Source organism: Thunnus albacares, chromosome 5 (genome assembly GCF_914725855.1).
Source record: "Thunnus albacares chromosome 5, fThuAlb1.1, whole genome shotgun sequence".
Taxonomy (NCBI): Eukaryota; Metazoa; Chordata; class Actinopteri; order Scombriformes; family Scombridae; genus Thunnus; species Thunnus albacares.
Genome location: NC_058110.1, coordinates 33,726,198 through 33,748,735, shown reverse-complemented (window position 1 = coordinate 33,748,735; position 22,538 = coordinate 33,726,198). Strand labels below are relative to the sequence as shown.

Genomic DNA, 22,538 nt, shown 5'->3' with positions numbered 1-22,538 from the left:
TCCTCGCTGTAATCATTCCTCCTGTTCATACTGGATATTAAAAGATCCTTCAAATGTGTTTTCAATGTTAGTGATGGAGGATAAAATCCACAGTGTGTCCACACAGTCATTTAAAAGTCTCTGTGAAGCTTCTATTCAGCTTCATCAGTCTGAGTTAGTCATATCAAGTGGATATCTGACACATTTACAGTCTTTTTAGCATCAAATTCCCTCTTTGTGTTTCCTCGGACAGTGTTTCCCTGTTGAGCTGCAGGTGGAAGTATAGTAACAAAAAGAGGAACTTTGGCACTAAAAAGACTGTAACGTTGAAAGATATCTACTTGATTTGACTCATTTGGACGCTGAAGCTTCATATTAGCTTCAGATAAACTTTTAAATACATTTTTTGCACAGAAGGAGGACTGTGGATTTTGTCCTCCATCACTTCCATTGTAAGGTCATTATGAAGGGATCTTCTAATGGTCAGTATGAACAGGAGGAATGATTACAGCAAGAAAAACAGGTTTAATGTTCATTTGGGCTCCTGACTGTTGGTTTAAGACACACATGAAAAACTGTCCTTGTTGTTTTCTTCTCCATTCCACTACATGAAAAACTGGTGATTTTCTATATTTTTCTTCTTGTCAACAAATCTCATGTTTGGATCCAAACCAACAATGAACTGATCTACTAACAATCAAAGCCTGATATATCTTATTCCTCCGTGCCGTAGACCTCCGTTGTTGTCCAAAAACTATTACTGGATCGGCGACCGCAGAAGGTGAAACCATCATGGCCTGATCTGTTTGGTGTCACACGTGGTTTGTTCAGAGTTGAAAGTGAGACAGAGAAACAGAAATAGAGTCGCGGCTGCAGTTAGCGCGCTAAGCTGCAGCGCTACAGTTAGCTAGCTAAGCTGGCTAATCCGGGGTAAGTCACTGGGCTAAGTACTGACAGGCGGAGGGACTGATAACAGGGCTAATGACACAGCAGGAGCATCGTCATCATCACCACCACCATCATCATCATCAGTTTTTTACTGCACACACTGATGTTTCAGGTGTGTTAACCAGGTGATTATATTGACGTCTTCAGCACGTGTCGTTCAAAATAATCAGCACTTCCAACACGAGACAAAATAACAGTAATACTACTGATAAAAATTATAATAACTATATATATCTCCTGACCAGGTGTTTCTGGCCCTGATCCCAACCCATTAATAATGATTATCTGCTGATAACGAATTTATATGATACTTTTACTATTTACAGCAGCAGAAGATAATAATGTTGATAAAATATGTATCTGACACATAAAGATAACAGCTGCAGCCGTCTGACTTTGGCTCACATTTCTCACAAAGCTACTTGATCCAAATAAAAGTGATCGTCTTCAATTATTGATCTGATCTGAATGAAAACAACTCCTGAGACTGACACGAAGCCAGAACGAAGACGTCTCATTCTGTCTAAACTACGGAAACACTCTGATTGTACAGTAGTGGTACAGAGTTGACCTACTTCCCTCACTAATGACCTTTGGTCCAGTAAAGGCACAGAAACAGACAAGTTTCATTTTGTCATCAAGTTACTCACAGAATGAATTAGTGACAGTTGATATGAGCCGCTGTCCGACATGTTTGTTGTTTTAACCACTGATTTTCACTCTCATGTTGATGTTGTTGTCTCTGTTATATTTTCAAACATGAAAATTAGACTTAGTGTTGTTTCTGAGTGTAAATGGGGTATTTGTAGGTGCATTATATGAACAATAATTATTATTTTTCTCATTTGATTTATTGATAAGTTGTTTTTAATTTGGACTGCAGACATTTGAGCAGCTGAATCTCTGATCTCAGATGTCAATTTTCATAGAAATGATCTGAAAGCACACCGTAATGATAAATGTAAATCATATTTTACATTTTAGTCTTGACACCTTTATGTTATTTGTTATGTTTTTCTCCTTTTCTTTGAAAAATACCCTTCATATCAACTATTTTTTGTTTCATTTTTTTGTTGGTCGGCCAATAAACTTTTAATTTGAACTTCTTAGAAAAATAAGTTCACAATCCAAGGTGACATATTCAGATGTTTTGTTTTGTCTGATTAACAGCCCCAAACTCAAAAGATATTCAGTTTATAATTATATAAAAGAAAATAGCAGAAAATCTTCACATTTGAGAAGCTAATTTTTGTCTTTTTTTACCTAATAAATTGCTAAAACGATTGATAAATCAACGTAATTCCAGCAGCTCTTCATAACACGGCCTCTTTCATGAGTGACAAAGCCGTCAAACATCCAGCTAACCAGCTATCAGTCACTGAAACTAAAGGAAATTTTTAAAAAGCAGACAACTAAAACATAATTTTTCCAGCTCCCTGTCAGTCCGTCTGCCAAAAACCTCAGTGACCTGAGCCAAAGACTTTCTGCCAAATGCTAACTTAGCTTAGCTAAGTTTATCTCCCTCTGGCAGGCTGCTGCAGCTCGACTGGCCCACATACGCACCTGTATAGAAAAAAGGATTATCGCACCTGTACCAAACATGACTCAGCACCTCACTGCCGGGGTCAATGAACTCAAGCTGGAGGTTTCCAAACTCTGAACCACGTTGTGGTTTACCATTATTATTCGTTTATCAAATGCAAAATTCAAATCAAGCTCTACAAAGATAAGAATGAGGAGTGACAACACATAATGGTCACATGTCAAACTGTGTGCAATGTGATGAAAACTTTCAACCAAAGGCAGGATAGTCAGACTTCTCACCTGGAACACACTAATTATTATGTGTATATAGATATTATGTTTGTATCTGCACCAGACTCTGCTCAGAAAAGAATGGGGAGTGATGATAATGTGGAAATAGACGTTATACCAGCACTCGAAGGCCGAACGATTCAGGGAAAATATCTGTGATTTAAATTATGATTATTTTCAACAAATTCAGCAGTACTGTAGGACTGTAATTGTCGGTCTACATAATTTTGAACAGAATCATAAATGTATCTTGTTTCACCTTGAATACAAACAGATTAAGTCATAGAGCTGCTTATTGTTGTTGAAGTCCTGCAGAGTTCAAAGCCGTCAGAGAAACTCTGCTTCTTGGAAAATTTAACACTTTGACCTTTATTACAATATTACATTACTGGCAGTGGTGGAAGAAGTATTCAGATCCTTTAGTTAAGCTGCTGCTGAATCAGACTTTCAACACAAACCACTGATATCAATCTGTAGGAGACTGAGCTGAACTCAAGGACCTCTTCCAGGAACACTGGAGCCCCCCAAGGACCCATGGAAAACCTGAAAACCCTTCAAAGACGACTGGAAACACTTCTAGAACCACTGTATCATTGTCCATCCTCTGGAAAATCCTCATGGACATCTGATACGTCTTCTAGGACCCCTGAAACACTTCAACGACCTTTGGAAGCTCTTCAAGGGTCACAGAAACCTATCCAAGGCCCTATTGAACCTCCGCTACCTCTGAAGCCCCTTCAATAACCCTTGGAAGCTCCCAAGGATCACTAGAACTTCTCAGTGATCTAATTAGGGGTTCCAGGATCCATTGAAGTCTAAAAGGGCTCTTAAAAACTCTTCAAGGATCCCCGTAATATTGTCAAAGAGCGCTAGAATATTTTCAAGGATGCATAAGAACTCCTTAAGGACACGTGGAAGCTCTTCTAGAGCACTGATACTGTGTCAAGGAACACTAGAACCTCCTAAGTGACCTCTGGAACTTCCTCAAAGACTCTCAAAATATTTAAACTCAATTAACCACAGCAAAAGAAAATGCTGGTATCTGATTGGCAGGCAGATGGACCAGGTTCCTCTGTTCATCTCCCTCCACTGGCTCCGGCTGCCAGCTTACATTAAGTTCAAAGCTTTGACGTTCGCCTTCAAGGCAACAAATAGAAAGACACTCTCTTACACTGAGTCACTTATCAGGTCCATATGTCCCCTCGCCGTCTGCAAATGAACAATGTCTGGTATTACCATCACCTCCTGGTACGAAATCACTATCCAGACTCTTTGGTCTGGTTTGTAGTTCCGCGATGGTGGAATGAACTACCAGCTCCATACAGTCTGATGACTCCCCTGGTGCATTCAAGAAACGCCTGAAAGCTCAGCTCTTCCTTGAACACCTCAACACTTGAGTTCCTTTAACCTTTCAGCACTGTTGATTGTTGCACTTCTTTCTTGTTTATAGTATTTCTTCTGCATTTGTCTACTTCCAGTCGTTTCTTACTTTACTTCTGTCTAGCGCTCTCTATCATTGCGCTTGTACCTGGTCAGCTACTTGAGAGTTTGTACCACTCTTTCTGAGTCACTGTTCTCTAACGTTTCATTGTCTTGCCTTGCTTGTAAGTCGCTGCCAAATGATGAAACGAAAAGAAAAGTACCCTTGGAAACTCTTCGAGGACCACTGTATCCTCTTCTATCCCCTAGAAATCCTCAAGGAAATATGGAATATCTTCTAGGATCTCTGAAACCCTTTAAAAAAGACCTTTGGAAACTCTACAAGGGTCACTGGAACCTAGTCAGGGACCTATTGAACCTCATCTACCACTGAAACCCCCTCAGTAACCTCTGGAAGTTCTTCAAGGCCCTGTTGAAAGTCCTCAAGAATTCCTGGAATATTTTAAAAGGACCTAAAGGACCCCTGCAACCTCCTCTAGGACACTGATACCTTTCTAAGTGATGACTAAAACCTCTAAGTGACCTCTGAGCATTCACAAGGACCTCTCAGACCCCCAAAATATTCAGACCCTAAACTAAATTAACCCCCGGCAACAGGACATCCTGGTTTCTGATTGGCTGGCAGGTGGACCGGGGTCCGTGGGACATCCTCAGGGGAAGAAGGAGGAGGAGGAGGAGGAGGAGGAGGAGGAGGAGGAGGAGGAGCAGTGAGGTCTGTCAACAGGATTAAAAGATTACAGGCCACTCCTGTTAATCTCTCATCCACGTGGTGCGAGGGATGATGATGTCACACTTGGCAGCCAGTCGCAGAAATCACACACACACAAACACACACTAACTATCAGTCCCCAACAATAGCTCTGACTAATGGCCACCCTAGCCCTGACCTTTAACCCCTGACCCTGAGCAGCAGTTCATTGCCATGGAGACATGCAGCACAAAGCACATGGAACAGCTGAAGGGAAATTGAGGAGAAAATGGTTTTTGATTGGCCGTCTGATGAAAATCATGTGTTTAACTCAGGTAACCATAGCAACAGGACGGATACTTCAGGCTCTGTTAGCAGTTAACTGACAGGTCGTATTGATTAGTGGCTCGAATTTGTGGTTATGAAAAGGGTGTCAAATTTAATCTCCTCCACCCTCTAAATGCGCAAATATAAAATAATTCAGTATATAATTTTCTACAGAGCTCCCATTAGAGAATTATGCTCACCAATGCTGGCATGGTTGGGGAAGCAGATGTTCTGTATTACATCTTTTGTCAGAGAGGTTCAAATTATTTGGACCACGTTAGTATCGGGTATTAATGATATCTTATGTGCCAATTTTCCAGTTTTTTCCAGTCCTGTGGTTTGTCTGCTGGGCCAGAAATTTGAAACATTACGCTCATTTCCTACAAACCATCTTTTCACGCTGGGATGTGTCTCAGCAAAAAGAATAATCCTGATGAACTGGAAAAAGAGTAAACCATCCTGCTTTCCAGTAAGTGATTAGTTGGAGGACGATCTTGATCTGTTAAACATGGAGAGAACAGCTGTTGTTCTCAAAAAACTCTTTGAAATAAAAGACCTGGACGACCACTGGGTGAACTGTCAGGTCAGGAAACTCACAGAAACACAACATGTAACTTAACTTTTATGTTAAAAGGACACAATCTGCACATTTCCAGCTGGAAGATCTTATTTATCTTATACTGGCCCTTTATGCAGCCCCACAGTTCAGGCTCCTGTCTCTTTAAGGTGGACAACGTGAACAACACATGGAAAAACCTTAGCAACCACCTTAGCAACCGAGACTACGGAAACGGACGGCTGTTTATGAGCGTGTATGACGAGTCAACGTCAGCTCGTCAGCAATGTAGAAAAACAACCATCGCAAATGAAGCGTTCAGAGCAGGTTGAAGCCCTGAGTTTTGACTTTCAGGCAGCATTTTATACAAACGTTCAACCATGTTTAACATCCGACATCAGAACAGGAAATAAATAACAGAATACCACAAAAAGCACAATATGTATAACAACCCTAATTGTGTCCTTATTTGTTTGTTTGTAATATTTTGTCTTGTAATTAAATAAAATCTTAATAGGAAAATAATAAATATCACGTGTAACAAAGTATCCAAACACTCAGCTCACATGTTAGTGAGTCATGTGGCTCCAAAGTAGTGAATTAAGTTTCATAATGTGCACCAATAATTACACTATTGATTGTCAGTTATTGATGTTTTGGATGTCTTCACACAGACCAAACATACAGGCTAATGAAGTATCAACATAACTATACAGAACCACAGTGAGGGGGTTTATGGATTTAATTTGCCGGCGCGGTCCGATGGCGATGAACTAAACGTCGCATTTTGGCAAAAGGTGAAGCAGGTTGACCTTTTTGTTTGCAGGTGTCTGCTGTGGATCAGAACCTCTGCAGTGAACCTGCAGCTGTCTGACTGAAATGAATGAACAAGCTGTTTGTGACGCAGCTCTGAAACCAGTCTGCACACGGCCCAACAGTCATGTGACAGACAAACACACACACACACACAACACACACACACACACACAGAGTTTTGAATGTGAGTCTTCATGCAGATCCGTCAGACTGTGTGTCATTATGTTATCATGTCAATAAAACTCTCTCAACTGGAGAGAAAGAAGATAACACACACACACACACAAACACACACATATACACACACACACACACCAACACATGACCTGTGCTTCTATACTAATGAGGACCTTCAGTGACTTGACACATAATACAACTTAACTCAACCCTCAACAGCACTTTGAAGACAAAATGTTCTCAGTTGTAAAGGTCTAAAACTCAAAACTGAACCTCACAAAGATAGGAGTACGAGAACACACACACACACACACACACACACACACACACACACACACACACACACACACACACACACACACACACACACACACACACACACAGAGTGTATTATAGCGTGGTTGCCCAAGGACATCACTGATCTCTGAAAGATGAACACTGAGCTGCAGGTCACTTTATAATCAGTGAAGCAGAGAACGAGCTTCTCTCTCTCTCTGAGTGTGTGTGTGTGTGTGTGTGTGTGTGTGTGTGTTATGGCCTGTCCTTGGTGGGGTGACTGTAACACACACACACACACACACACACACACACTCTGCAGGATAATAAATCAGAGAGACTGTGTGGAGAGGAGGGGAGGGAGGATGAGGATGGACCGGGACATGAGACGAAAAAGAAGAAGAAGAAAGGAAAGACAAAAGGAAAACGACATGATAAGAGGAGACAGACAGACAGACGGGAAAAAAGGAGAATAGGAAGTAAATAAATAAAACAGACTGTCTGATGAGGAAACTGAAATGAAGAATGAAAGTAAAGACGGACGGATGTTGCAGCAGAGGAATGAACACCGAGTGTGTCGTGAGAGCTGCTGCAGGTGAGCAGGTAGATAAGCAGCAGCAGGTCGACTCCATAAATCTCTCCATAAAAGGAAATTATTAAACCACCACATCACACTATGACCATCAGCCTCCATCAGTCTACACGGACGAGTCTCTCTGGAAACAAACTACCAGATGAGCTGAGATCAGTCACTACTGTTTCCTCAGGTTCATGATCGGCTAGTTTCTTATCTGAGTGTGTGGCTGGACAACTGTTCTTCAACGTTTGTGTGTGTGTGTGTTTGCTTTAAACGATTTTATCACGTTGATCGATTACTTTCATACTGACGTTAAGCACTTTGAGCCGCCATTGTGTGTGAAAAGTGCCATATAATTAATATTGACTTGACTTGACTAGAGGTCAAAGGTCACGAGTCCTGATTAAACTGTTTCTATCTGCAAGTCGAGACACCAGAAATCAGCCCGCCTGCCTGCTGATGTCGAGAGCAGAGAATCAGCTGGTGTGTTCAAGGACGCTCTGACAGCTGAGCTTTAGAGTCAGCTGATGCAAAACAATACGTTGATTAATTAAAAAGGCCCGACGGATACATCAGCACGGCCGAAATTATCTGAGAATTTAATGTTATGGATGATGTATCAGTGTAAGATTTAGAGGATAAAGTTATAATTTTATGAGATGTATTAATGTTGTGTGTTAGTGAACAGATGAGAGCCGTCTGTCAGCTCTTACATGTCAAACATTGATGACCTGAAGATCCAGATTTCACCAAAAAAGATTCAAGATTCAATACTTTATTGCCATATCAACATAACTGATTGGAATTAGTCTCACTTGTGAGCTCACTTAAACAAAAACAGAAAAACACAGTATAAAACAGAGAGGTAACATCAAGCCCATAAAATCATCATAAAAGCATAAAACAATAATAATAAAATCTAACACATAAGAGCACTGTAGATAAAACACTTTCATCTACAGGGAAACCAGCAACAACATCAAATGACCCACTGGATAAAGTGCGTCGAGTGCATTAAAAACATTTGCCCTATTGCACAATTATTTAAACCTGCCGAGTGGCCTGCTGTGCTATGTTTGGAGTGTGAGGGAGCCGCGCAGCCTCAGGATATGCGCTAGCAGCGGATCTTGTTATCAGATAAACTGAAACCAGTTATATGATGCTTGACGTGTTTTTGAAGCAGCAGCTGGAGTTCAGCTTGACATCAGAAAGTGATTAAAGCTCAGTGAGCCAGAATCTATCTGTGCTTATAGTCTGCTGTGCATCATGATATTATTCTGCTGATATCGTGGTTTCCCCTCATTCAGACCGACATTATCTGACTGACAAGACGTCTCTGGATGAGAAACAGTTTATCAGGGAAGTTACAGAGACAAGACAAACATTTAAACAAACCAACCGCTCGTCCTCACGAAGACTCTTCTCATAGAAAACTGAAAAACACTTGTGACCAGACAGAAATCTCACGTTTGTGCGACTTAATGTCCACACAACTGTTAACTTCTACATCTCTGCAGTGTGTCTGGAAACACACTACAGTCCAAACACACCCAAGTTCAAATATCTGCAGGCTGCAGCAGCATAAAACATAAAATATGCACATGTAATTAAATCCAATTATGACGTTTTTTCTCTTAATATCACAACTTAAGTCTCTCATTTTTTCCTAACAGTGGTCCTAATAATCCATTGCAGTATAAAGCAACATTTGGACGAGATTTATTCATCTTTATTTATCTTTATTAATCTTTATTAATCTGGGGTAATGGCCGGATTAATCTGGTTGAGGGTCCCCCCCGTTCCTCCTCTTCTCTCTGTGATGTTTACAGTAATGCTGCCTCTGGTTTGCTGTGTGGTCATTTGATTAAACACAAGTTCATTTATGACGTTGCACCAGCGAGCACAGTATCACCTGGAATAATAAAAGCTTTTAAGCACAGAGATCTTCTACAACAGTAAAATGAGGTAATAAAGCTGCAGATGAAGAACGTCCTCATGTCAGTGGATACTGTGCTTTAGTGAAGTAGATTCACATATTTCCAAACAAAATTATGATTAACTGAACTAACTGACAAGTTTCTTCTTACACTGTAAAATGTCACCAAATGTCTGAGTCACAGTTGTTTAATAACGAAATTCATTAAAATGTTTTGTTTAGGCTGTAAGTTGATGTTACAAAAGTAAAACTAGTCAGATTGTTGCTAACATGTTAGCCAGGGTAACAATACAACATAATAATATGTCAGATGTTTTGTTTCTGCTGCCGCCAAGAGGCCAAAAAAATTCTTGACAATCGTAGCTGATGTTGTACACTTAAAAATAAAAAGAAGACAAGAGTTTACAGCTGTGAGGCTGCACAGCAGAGCTTTGAGCTAAATGCTAACGGTTATGTTCAGATATGTTTTGTACTATGTTCACCATCTTAGTTTAGCCTGTTAGCATGCTAACTAACTGAACTAACTGACAAAATAAACCTGGAGGAGTTTTTGGTACCTCTGGGGATCTGGCATCTCAAAACCTGCGTAGAAATAATATGTGAGACAGCTCGTGTCTGCATGACAGAGTGTGTCCACCAGGGAGCGCTGACAACTTTATTCTTACACTGTAAAATGTCACCACATGTCTGAGTCACAGTCGTTTAATAACCAATTAATTAAAATGTTTTGTTTAGGCTGTAAGTTGTTATAAAAGTAAAACTAGTCAGATTGTTGCTAACATGTTAGCCAGGGTAACAATACAACATAATATGTAAGATGTTTTGTTTACAACTTGTTTCTGCTGCAACCAAGAGGCCAAAAAAAAAAAATCAATGAATGCAGCTTTTAAGTCGTGAGATTCTTGGACGATCGTAGCTGATGGAGTTGTACACTTAAAAATAAAAAGAAGACAAGAGTTTACAGATGTGAGGCTGCACAGCAGAGCTTTGAGCTAAGCGCTAACGGTTATGTATCACCATCTTAGCTTAGCCTGTTAGCATGCTAACATTTGCTAATTAGCAGTTAAAACAAAGTGATCATGATTCAACCTCTAGAAATCCTTCCAATAGTTGAAATATTTCAGTCGGGACTATAATGGCGGACTGACGTTACCACCCACGGAGCTGCGAGGCCAAAAGACAAAACAACAAAAGAGGGAATTTTGGCTTCAGTTCCTGTTTGATAAATCAGGTGTGAATCAGAGTGAAGGAGGTAACCTTTACGGAGAGCCAGAGTTACCAGGACATCTGTGTTTGTCTCTGTAATGTGAGAACTGAACCTTTTCTCCTGAATCTCGGTGATTTAACATGACTTTGACCTTCTTCTCCTCCTCCTCCTCCTCTCTGTGTGTGAACATCCAGACCTTTCTCATCTCTCCTCCCTCCTTTCTCTCCTCTCTGTCCAGCTCAAACTGGATGAGTCTGTGAACGAGACCTTTTCAGGTGAGAAGACACATCTTTCTCTGTCAGCAGTGTCTCTAAATCTTTAGTTTTTAAAGAGATGGCGAGACTACTGCCGCTCCTTTCTTCCATTAAATCATGTCCACTTTTTACAATTAACTAATTCATTTTGTAGTCTGTAAAACATTAGAAAAAGTCCAAAGTGATGTCAATAAATGTTTGTCCAAACAACAGTCCACAACTTTAAGACCTTCAGTTAAAATGATATAAAATCATTCAGCTTTCAGTTTTTCTTTGCACGGCATCATTTGCAATGTGACATTTACAGATGAAAACACTTTTCTGACAAAATTGTTTTTTTCTTTGTCAGGTATCAGGTGAGACACCAGGCAGCCGTATCCATCGCCGGACTGTTCATCCAGCCAGCTTTCCTGTCTGGGCTCGCTGCTGTCTTTTTTTTCCTCTTATTACACTGTCACCCTTCAACACGGAGCAGACGCTGCATACGCAATGAGTTCTAGCGTGCAGCGTCCTCGTGGTACTTAAGGTTGAAGGTGTCGCAGAGGTGAAAAACAGTTTTGTGTGAGATAGGACACCTATCTCACCTGGACTTAAAGTAATACTTCTTCCACCACGTGTCTCAGTGAGTCAATGAAACACTGCAGACAGAGAATGATCGACTACCACAAGAAAGAGCAGAAAGAAAACTGGTTTAATGATAAAACTGAAGTTAAACACTCTTTTTTTTCCCTCCTTGATTGTTAAATATTCACATTTGTGTGTTGTGATTGTGATGTATTATACCGCTGTGGTTTAGATCCGACGTTATGTCTGCAGATAAAAACTGAATAAACTTCATCTAAACTCTTCTTGTGTTGCACCTTGGAAAAAAATCCTATATAATGACGAGGAAAATGGAAAAAAATGGAAAAATTTGGGGCTCTGTGATATAAAATTATTCCTACAATAAATATAAACAGTGAAATTAGAAATAAGATTTTTTCAAGAAGGTATTGCAAGCTGTGCCAATCAGAGTTGAGTATAACGGGGTTAAAGAAAGGATGAGGCTGGTAGCTAAGAAACGGACATATAACATGAAGCTGGTAGTATTTTTACAGAAATAGATAAAGGATGGTATTAAAAGATTGCAACAATAAATGTAAGAAAGGAGTGAAAATACAAATAAGGTACAAATTATGGCTTAATCTAGACGTCCTGCAGCCGAGTCCATACCAGTTGGAGTTGGGTATTAGACTCATAGGTGAAACTAATTCATCAGGACTAGTAGGTGTAAAAAATGGATATAGGATGGAGTTACTGGGCAAAAAACTACAGTGGTAGATAAAAACAGGATGAGGTAAATCACATAGGATGAGACTGGCTGCTTGATAAAATGGATGTAGGATGGGGCTGGTAGGAAATAAATATATATTGGGATATAAATATCTGCCCTATCCAAGATGGGGTGGATATTTTTAAAGAAATGGATATAGGACGGGATGAAAACATTGCTTCAAAGGAATATAATATAGGAGTGACATTTGAAATAAGAGATACAAATTATGGCTTAAGTGGAGAGTCACTGCAAGCTGTATCAGCTGGAGCTGAGAGCACATGGCTAGATATAGACTGAGAAAAAGAAATGGACTGGGGCCAGTAGGCAAGGAAAGGCTGAATGGTGGGAAAGATATAGGATGGGGAAGGAGATACAAAAATGGATATAGGATGGGGGTGGATTACATATAGATGGATTAACTATAGGGCTGGTTGGCCAAAAAAAATATATAGGACACAGCTGGCCAGTAAAAAAAGAAAGATATAGGATTAAAAGGGTAGATGGTAAAAATAGATATAGACCCGTCCTATGTCCATATATATATATAATGGATATCAACAGGGGGGCAGTTTTGAATATCAGTGTTCATACAGAGCTGTGAGACTGTGTCATTGTGTTATCATGTCAATAAAACTCGCTGAACTGGAGAGAAAGAAGATAAAACTTTCTCTCACACACACACACACACACAGAGTTTGTCTCAACAGTAAAACATGACGACACACTTTATCTATCTCTATCTCTATCTCTGCAGGGTGTGTACATGATGATGTGTTTCCTCTGAAGTGAACACACACACACACACACCACATGTGACACATGATTCATCTTCCTTTCAATCAATTTGTTGTTTTGTCTTTTAACTGTCAGAAAATTGTGACACCGGTTTGTTGACACTTTCTGCAGCTGAACATGTAGATTCATTCTCAACTTTAAGGACACAAATCTGTAGTAAAGAGGAGCCTAGTTAAGGGTTGAAAGCTCTGGAAACAGATAAGTAAGTTGGACTTTATGTTTATGTTTTGTGCAGTTCTGTGCGCCAAATGAGTTGGATGTCACAGATGTCAGAAATTCATGAAAATGCGACACAGAGGCTGACGTGAACAGTTTTACACACTCTGCTTGCTGCTTGTGACTAAAGCGTGAAAGACGTAACGTGAACGCAGCGTTAGGTGTCGCAGAGATACCTGTCGGGTTCAGGTGAAGAGGAAAGGTAGGAGATCGATGGGGATTTACATACACAGAGCGATGGAACAGAGGCTAGCACGCTTCCTCTTAGTGATGCATAAACCTCTATCACTATGCTGACGATACACAGTTATACATGTCTCAGATACCGGCGTCATCATCATCAATAAACCAGTGGATGCAGAATAATTAAAACTAAATGAGGACAAAAAAGAAATGTTATCAATTGGGCCAAAACCTAAAAGGGACTTAGTGCTCTGCAAAATGGGACACCTGGCTAACAGAACTAAATCTAGACTACTGCAATGCACTTTTTACCCGACTCTCCAAAAAAATAAATAAATAAATCAGTGAAACAACTACAACTCATTCAGAACTCGGCTGCCAAGATCTTAACCAGAACCAGAAGAGGGATCTCATTAACCTCTCTATACTGGCTCCCAGTTACTTTTAGAATTGATTTTAAAATTCTTTTAATGGTTTATGAAGCACTAATTGGCTCAGCTTCAGCCTATACTGCATAAAACCACATGTCCCGGCCTGCTGCTGCTCTCACAGCACCGCACCCATAAAAACATCGGGGGCGCAGCCGTCTCTGCTTACAAACCAAAAACCTGGAACATCGTATCAACAGGAAGTAAAGAGGCGACTTCAGTGAGCAAATAAAACTTACCTACAGACTGGCCTCCAGTTAACCAACATCTACATGTGTGTGTTTACTGCGCTTTGTGCACTTGAATGTCTAATTTTTAATGTTTCATTTTTTATGTATTTTAATGTTTTTCTTGTGTACAGCACCTTGAATTGAACATCTAAACTTAAGCTTAGGGGAGGGGGCGTGGCTTGAGTTAGGGAGGGAACGGGGCTTAAGCTCTTTATACCCTCCGTCACCAGGTGTGTGTGTGTGTGTGTGTGTTTTGTCTCACCTCCTCCGTTCTTGTAGCACAGGTAGGGGAACCTCCACACGTTGCCGAGGCCGACGGCGAAGCCCACGCAGGACATGATGAAGTCCATCTGCCGCGTCCACGTCTCTCGCTCCTGGTATCCTGGCCCCGCGCCCGTGACGACGCCTCCTTTCTTGTCCGGTCCAGCACAAGCACCACCCACGACTCCGCCACCACTGCTGGCGGATCCCGCCACCGGCACGAGGCTGCCGTTAGTAGCCGCGGGAGGGTAACCGCCGCCGCCGTTAGACAGGAGGAGGTGGCTCTTCTTGGTCTCCTCCATGAGAACCAGAGAGCAGGAGGAGGCTGGCAGGGCCTGCTTCTCCATCATTCACAGTCCACAAACCAGTCAGGAACCAGTCACAAACCAGTCAGGAACCAGTCACAAACCAGTCAGTAAGGGCTCCAAAATTTCAGTCTATGTCTGCCTCGGAGTCCCTTTAATTCCTGCAAATTTTAATCAAATTTATTTAGTTTCTTTCCTCCAAAATCAGGTCTTTCCAACAGCTGGACAGACTCACCCAAAAAATGAGTCAGACACCAGTTAAAACCACTAACAAACCAGTCAGAAACCAGTCAGTAAGGCTAACAATCAGCTGTGGATCCCAGTTTATCTCTTGGTTTACCTTTAATTGTTGCAGGATTCTGTTCAGTTTCACTAGAATCGGGTCTTTCCCCCACCAGTCACAAAAACCAGTCAGACACCAGTTCAAAACCAGTAACAAACCAGTCACAAAAGGAGCAGTCAGCACTGGTTGAATTTCAGTCACTTTTGTCTGTTTAGTTTTATAACGTTTTGTTAATTTATGAGTTCAGATCTCTTCTCTTCTTTTCTAATGTAACTGTTTCTTCCTCACCTTCAGTTCACCTCTTCCACAAAAAACCAGTTAGAAACCAGTAACAGACCAGTCAGAGAAGGTTGGTTGGCTGCAGAAGTTATTTCAGTCTAGATCTTCTTCTTTCTCTCTTTAAATTTTGCAGCTTTTTTTTTTGTCCCTTTAAAGACTTTAAAATCTTTGTCTGTCTCACCTTCTCAGCGTCCCACAAACAGATGAGTCAGTCAGTCAGCAGGTTGAGGTTCGTCCCGGTCAGTCTGCTGCTTCCTTCTGATCCAATAATAATGCAAACAATTGTTATTATTATTATTATTATATTATTATGATCACCGAGCTGCGCGAGGATCGTGGATCACATGAGCCGGAGCTGAATGATCCAGAATCGGTTTCAGTTTTATTTATTAATCCAAATTGTTTCCAGAAGAAAACAGATTTAATGTGTTTTTTTAAGAGAGAAAACAAAACGAGGACACAAATTCAAATTGTCTAGGAATAATCAGGAGACATTTCCTTTTGTTTCCGAATCAGAGAAGAAATTATAAAATAAAAAAATGTGAAAATAAAAAAATAAAGGGAATTACACCGAAAATCGTGCAGCGACCTTCAAAAACAATCCACGAAACACTTGAATGTGAGTCTGAAGAATCGCATGGGAACAGAGAGTCACGGAGGAGACGGCGGCCTGCTGGAAGACAGAGAGGACGGAGAGGACGACCAAATCAAAATGATGGTCTTAGAAAAGACACCGAGCGGCGCTCAGCTTCAGTCCCGGCGGCGGTGCACGCTGTGGGGGGATTTCTGCAGCTCCATCCGAGGAGCGGGAGGAGGAGGGAACAAAAAGGAGGAGAAAAAAGAAAAAAAAAACGTCCGATCAGACCTGAACGCGTCCCGGTGCTCTCAGCTGTCAAATGTCCCGTTACAGACACTGCGAGGTATTTAAAGTGCTGTCTGTCCGTCTGTCCGGCCAGCGGCTTTAAAAGGAGAAGCGGCTGCTAGGGGTGACGTCACGCCCACACGCCCCGCCCACTGCCTCGCTCGCTTTATCTCTTTCTTTCTCTCTCTCTCTCTCTCTCTCTCTGTGACGTCACAGGGGTCCCCCCTCATCCACCCACACGCACGCACCGCACGCACACGTTTCATAAAGAAAAAGAAGCTCTCGTTGTCTTGAATGAGCCGAGACAGAATTAATTACTATATATAATTAATCAATAATTATTTCATAAAGTTGATCTTTTGTGTGTGTGTGTTGGCTGCAAATTATATTTCCACAATTTGCAAATTAATTGAGGTGATGCATTTTTTTTTTTTTTGCTTTAAGTTATGAATTGATGTCAAGGTAACAGTTTCTATGACGCCCATGTCTATAACGCATAATAAACTTACTCTGTATAATTATATAACAATAATAACACATTATGAGGTCAAATATCATAATACTTTATGACTGCAGGTCACTCACTGACGTTTTTCTGTGCAAGGATCATAGTGTATTATAATTATCATAGTTGTAATACATTATAATAATTTTATAATGTATTAAAATCACTTATTAATTACCAAGTTTTTTTGATTAATTAATTTTGTTGATCAAACGTTTACATATAAATCAAATATACAGCAAACTGTTTCAGTTAATATCTATAATATATAATATGTTTTTTGGGGGAAACATTACATTAGTGAAATATAAATGTCCATCATCAGTTGTTCATCATCAAAAAAAAGTTATGCAAACTTTGTACTCAATTTATGCTATGAACCGAACAAATAAGTTAATTTTACAACATTTTGTGTTGTTCTTGCATAGATTTAATATTTTTTCGCTTTACTTAAAGCAAACAATGAACAACTACAGCGACTTTTAACCAGTTTGTAATGTTTTATATCTTAAAACATCAGTTAGAGTAACTTATAATCACATTATAATACATTATAAAATGATTATAATGTATTACAACAATGAGAATGATAACACTATGATCCTTGCAATTATTAAGTATTATGATATCTGACTTTATAAGTAATTATAAAATGCTTTATGATGTGTTATGATTATTGTTATAAAGCTTTATGAATATTTATGAATGCATATTACTATAATTATACAGAGCTATAAGAAGATTATAGCAGATTATATGTTTGTCTAGACAAAATCCACAGTCCTCGTTCTGTGTAAAAAATGTATTTCAAAGTTTATCTGAAGCTAATATGAAGCTTCAGCGTCCAAATGAGTCAAATCAAGTAGATATCTTTCAATATTACTATACTTCCACCTGCAGCTCAACAGGGAAACACTGTCCGAGGAAACACAAAGAGGGAATTTGATGCTAAAAAGACTGTAAATGTGTCAGATATCCACTTGATATGAATAACTCAGACTGATGAAGCTGAATAGAAGCTTCACACAGACTTTTAAATGACTGTGTGGACACACTGTGGATTTTATCCTCCATCACTAACATTGAAAACACATTTGAAGGATCTTTTAATATCCAGTATGAACAGGAGGAATGATTACAGCGAGGAAAACCTCTTTCACTGTTCATATGGACACCTGACTGCTGGTTTAAGACTCACTTGAAAAACTATGAACCGTCCTTTAAAGTCTTCCTCCACTCAACAATGTGTTTTTCTTCTTCTTGTTCCTTCAGCTAATGTTTGTGCAGAGTTTGTTTTTTACATTAATCTGCTTAAAGCGGAAAGTTTCTCTGATCTCACTGAGTTTTAGGGGCGGGCCTATGAGCAGGATTTGTGACATCACAACCAGTTTGGAGCCAATCAGGGTCCAGAATTCTTACACAGTGCGTCACAGCTGTAATCATAACATTGTTATGTGGGTTCACGTCCTCTGTGTGTGTACGTGTGAATTTATCTTTTTATGATAAGTGCTGATTAACTAACGTACATGATGACCGAGTCTGACATGATATAACTTGATAAAAATCTCTATCACCACACCTAAAGGCAATCTACCTTCCAATAACCCTGATGTAAGCGCATTTAGGTCATCCGGGGTGATGAAAAGGAAAACTTTATTTTAAAATAAATGTACAAAAACATGCACAAGAGTAACAGCTGAGTTTTGCTGCCCTCTGTGGTTGAAAGTCTGTTTAATCTAAATGTAGCTCAAATTTTAACCAAGTTTCCACAAAATGATAAAAAGAAAATGTAACGAATGTTTGTTTCTGTCCGCTGCTGTTGTGTGAATATTAGCAGATAAACAGCAGGTGGCGCTAATTCTCCAGTCGGTGCCATTAAACTGTTGCAGAAGAAGAAGACACGACGAGATGACGCCATTAAAGCTGCTATAACGTTTATTCTTTTAATCATTTTTTGTTGTTGTCTATTTATCTATTAATTGATGAATTGTTGCAGCTCTAGCCCTCACTATGTAGAGGGTCCTGAGTTTAAACCTGTTTTAAAGCAGCTATAATATTTATTTCTATCCTCCAGAGTCTGATGTGTCAGTGTGTAATGTTGGTTGTGGTTCGTAGTGATGAACCTACAGAGAATTATCAGTGACTCTGCAGCTCCTCTCGGCTTTACGGAGCTTTATAGTGAGTTTCAGCTCATTGTTTATCTGTCCGGCTGCAACTTTACTGTTCTGGTTCACTCTCAGCGCTCTCATAGCTTATTGTCTTAGAAACCGTGTGAATCATGAGGCACCTAGAGGAGCTAAATTTGTAGGATGTCCATGTTTGTAAGCCATCCTATGACCATACTTGTAAGAACAGTTTGTGTCCATTTAGGGACTTGACTGTTTTTAACTTTGCTTCTGGAGACATATAACTCTGTCTGGTTTGTGTTCTTTAGAGAAAGGGCCACGCTTTCTCTCCAAAAATACAAGAGAATTACCTTGTATTTTTGTATAATTGTTACTGATTGTACAGTGTCCACAACTGCTTCAACAAGTAACACTGTTGAATGCTTTCTCTTGTCTTTTTTGATCGAGCCTTGCAAAAAAATGTCCACAACAGCAGGCAGCTGTTTTCAGAGGAAAAGCTGTAAAAAGCCGCTGTACACTATCAGCTCAACAGCAGTTAGCTGTAGACCAGCTGGTGAACATAGTGGAGCATTTAGCAGCTAAAGAGCCAGATATTTCCCTCAGGAGTTGGTGGAGAGAAGAAACAGAGTTAAAAGAGAGTGAATATTGGACAGAAACACACTGGATGAGGAAATAAGCAACTGTTTGCTGACAAGTTCAACATATCACCGGAAAAGATGATGATGTGTCAGTGCTGCTCGTTTCTGCTGAAAACTAAACATCAGTTAACATTAAAAAAAAAAGCAGAAGCTGCTTCTAGAATTAGAAACCTTTAACAAACTTTAACAGCTTCCATTAAAATCACCAGATGGTCCAAATTATATGGGTTTTATGTTATATGGGATTGATGTGAAAGAACTATTTTGATGATCAATTCATCATTTTGAATCATTTATTAAGAAAAAAACATCCAAATTCTGTGATTCAAGCTTCTTAAATGTGAATATTTTCTGGTTTCTTTCGTCCTCTATGACAGTAAACTGAATCTTTGGGTTGTGGACAGAATGAAACATTTGAGGACGTCATCTTGGAAACACTGATCCACATTTTTCACATTCTATAGACCATACAACTAATCAACTAATCGATAATGAAAATAATTGTTAGCTGCAGCGCTAGTTGTTTGATTACCAGTGAGGGTTAAAAACACTGTTCACTGAAAACAACACATCTATTAAATTTGTGTTTAATCATCGTGAACGTCAGACTGACGTGAGGCGGCCATGTTTGTAGTTCTGTGTTATGAAGCAACAGGTCGGATACGTCGGCGCTTTCAGAAAAGTTTGCTTATAATTATGACCTGGAAGTTGGTGCAAACGCCGTGAACAAGTCAGAATCTTGTAATTACGACAACATGGTGACCTTTAACCTGCGAACCTCTGTGGGCTTATTGGAAATGTTTGGAAGTATTATTATTAGTATAAACACATGAAGCGATAAACACAACATACTGTTCTGTTCGAAGCTGGATTTTTACTTATTAAGTTACTACAAATGTTAACGAGGAAACAGAACCTGCAAGTTCTGATTCTAACAAACGCCTCGTCACGGCGGCGAGCAACCGTTCAGCGCACCGGTCTAACCGATGGGAGCAACTGGAGTTCAGAGTGTTGCTGAAGAGCGAGGAGGGAGGAAGACACACCCGTACAGTCATGACTGCTAGTATATGTCAGTGACCTCTGACCTCTCTGACTCAGGACGAGAGGAACCTCCTCGTCATAGAGAAGACTGATGACAGGTGGGAGGAGAAATCTGAGGAACTGTTGAACCCGATCCTCCCTGTGAGGAAAGTTTTCAGGAAAATCTTCCATTAACACTCACAGAAGCTTCGTTAGCTGCTTCAAACAATTTCGATAATTGGTTCGTTGTTTCAAATCATTTTTTCAGCAAAAATCCCCAAAGATTCTCCGCTAGCAGCTTCTCATATGTCAATATTTGCTAGTTTTCCGGTTTAACATGACAGTAAATTTGTATTTGTACTCGAGTAAAAGTTTAAACGCTTGACTTCATCTAGCGACGGAGGATTTCTACACTGTGATACTTTTACTTGAGCACCAAACACAGGAGCTGTTTGCTGTTGACTGAAGCTGTGATTTATGTAAATAAAGCAAGAACAGAAGAGACACGAGGCTCGTTCGAGATGAACCAGGCCTGCGATCGATGGCGATCACTGCACCAATGCACGCTGGTTAGATTTCTGTGCGATTTGATCCTGACTTGCTCTGACGTCGTGCACACGTTGGCGACAACAACCTCGCAAGATCAAAGTGGCTTCAGCTTCAGGAGCCGCAGCTGATCTCTACAGACTGCAAGACCTCAGTGCATGATGGGAAACGCCTGGATGTCACCTGATCAAGGAGCTGATGAGCAGTGGTGGAAATTAACTAAGTGCATTTACTCAAGTACTATACATAAATACAGTTTTAAAGTACTTGTACTTTACTTGAGTATTTCCATGTGATGCTACTTTATACTTCCACTCCACTACATTTCAGAGTGTATCAGAACTTTGTTTTTTCTTCTTTCCTCTCCCATTAATCATCTCACCACCCCTCAGATTTATCTGCTGACCCTTTGGAGGGGCCCGACCCCTAGGTTGGGAACCACTGGACTACTACTGATGCTTCACTATTAATAATCTAATGATGTCATATATAATATATCAGTCAGAGGGACCAAACCACTACTTTTACTGCAATACTTTAACTACATCAAGCTCATAATACTTATGTACTTTTACTGCAGTACTTTAACTACATCAAGCTCATAATACTTATGTACTTTTACTGCAGTACTTTAACTACATCAAGCTCATAATACTTATGTACTTTTACTGCAATACTTTAACTACATCAAGCTCATAATACTTATGTACTTTTACTGCAGTACTTTAACTACATCAAGCTCATAATACTTATGTACTTTTACTGCAATACTTTAACTACATCAAGCTCATAATACTTATGTACTTTTACTGTAGTAGGATTTTTCATGCAGGACTTTTACTTGTAATGGAGTATTTTTACATTGATGTATTGGTATTTTTACTGCAGTAAAGGATCTGAATACTTCTTCCACTGCTGCTGATTGGCTCAGGTGTTTGATCAACAACATGACGTTTTATAGAAACTCTTAGTAAAGTATTAAAGTGATATAACCTTCGGGGAACCTGCAGTTTACAGATGTGAAGCTCTGAAAGTCGAAATATCTGACAGATTAAAGTAAATTGACTTTTTGACTATTGACTGATGTTTTGAATCCTGGGCAGCAGTCTGCTACAGCGGTTGAATTTCTGTATAAAATCATTTAATAATATTGTAGATTTATAATTAATTAGATTACAGAATAAATGCTGTCAGGATTATAACAAGGTATCAGGTCAGTTTAATAGGCTGTTCCCTGCAGAACATCATTAAAAACAACAACAGCTGTTAGTGATCGAGTACCAGCTTGAATAGATTGATCTGAAAACATCTGATTAAATCGAGATCAGATCTTACATGATGTAAATATCTCTGGCTTCCTGTATATTCTAGGATGGCGGCTGAAACTGCCCAACTTGCAGATTTTTGTCACGTCCTCCTGCTGCGGCTTCCTCATGTCGAGGCGCAGTTCACCTCAGACGAGGGTATTTTCTGTCTGACTTCTTGGAAATTTGCATAAACTGTGTTCGGTATTTTGGAGGAAGTTCACAGAGGGGAATCACTCTTTAACT

General features: G+C 39.8%; 1 protein-coding gene across 4 annotated transcripts in view; it reads right to left on the bottom strand.

Annotated features, from left to right (window-relative positions):
* Positions 1 to 22,538, bottom strand: part of slc6a8 (solute carrier family 6 member 8) — a 58,240-nt gene that overhangs the window by 34,097 nt on the left and 1,605 nt on the right. The window contains exons 1-2 of one of the 4 annotated variants that reach the window (XM_044350480.1): positions 15,473 to 16,785; positions 14,426 to 14,890 (exon numbers count right to left, since the gene is read on the bottom strand). In XM_044350480.1, the coding sequence (XP_044206415.1) occupies positions 14,426 to 14,774 (349 nt within the window). In that variant the 5' untranslated portion in view covers positions 14,775 to 14,890; positions 15,473 to 16,785. Of the gene's footprint in view, positions 1 to 14,425; positions 16,786 to 22,538 lie in introns of those variants that run through there. The other 3 variants (XM_044350479.1, XM_044350481.1, XM_044350478.1) reach the window with 3 other exon arrangements.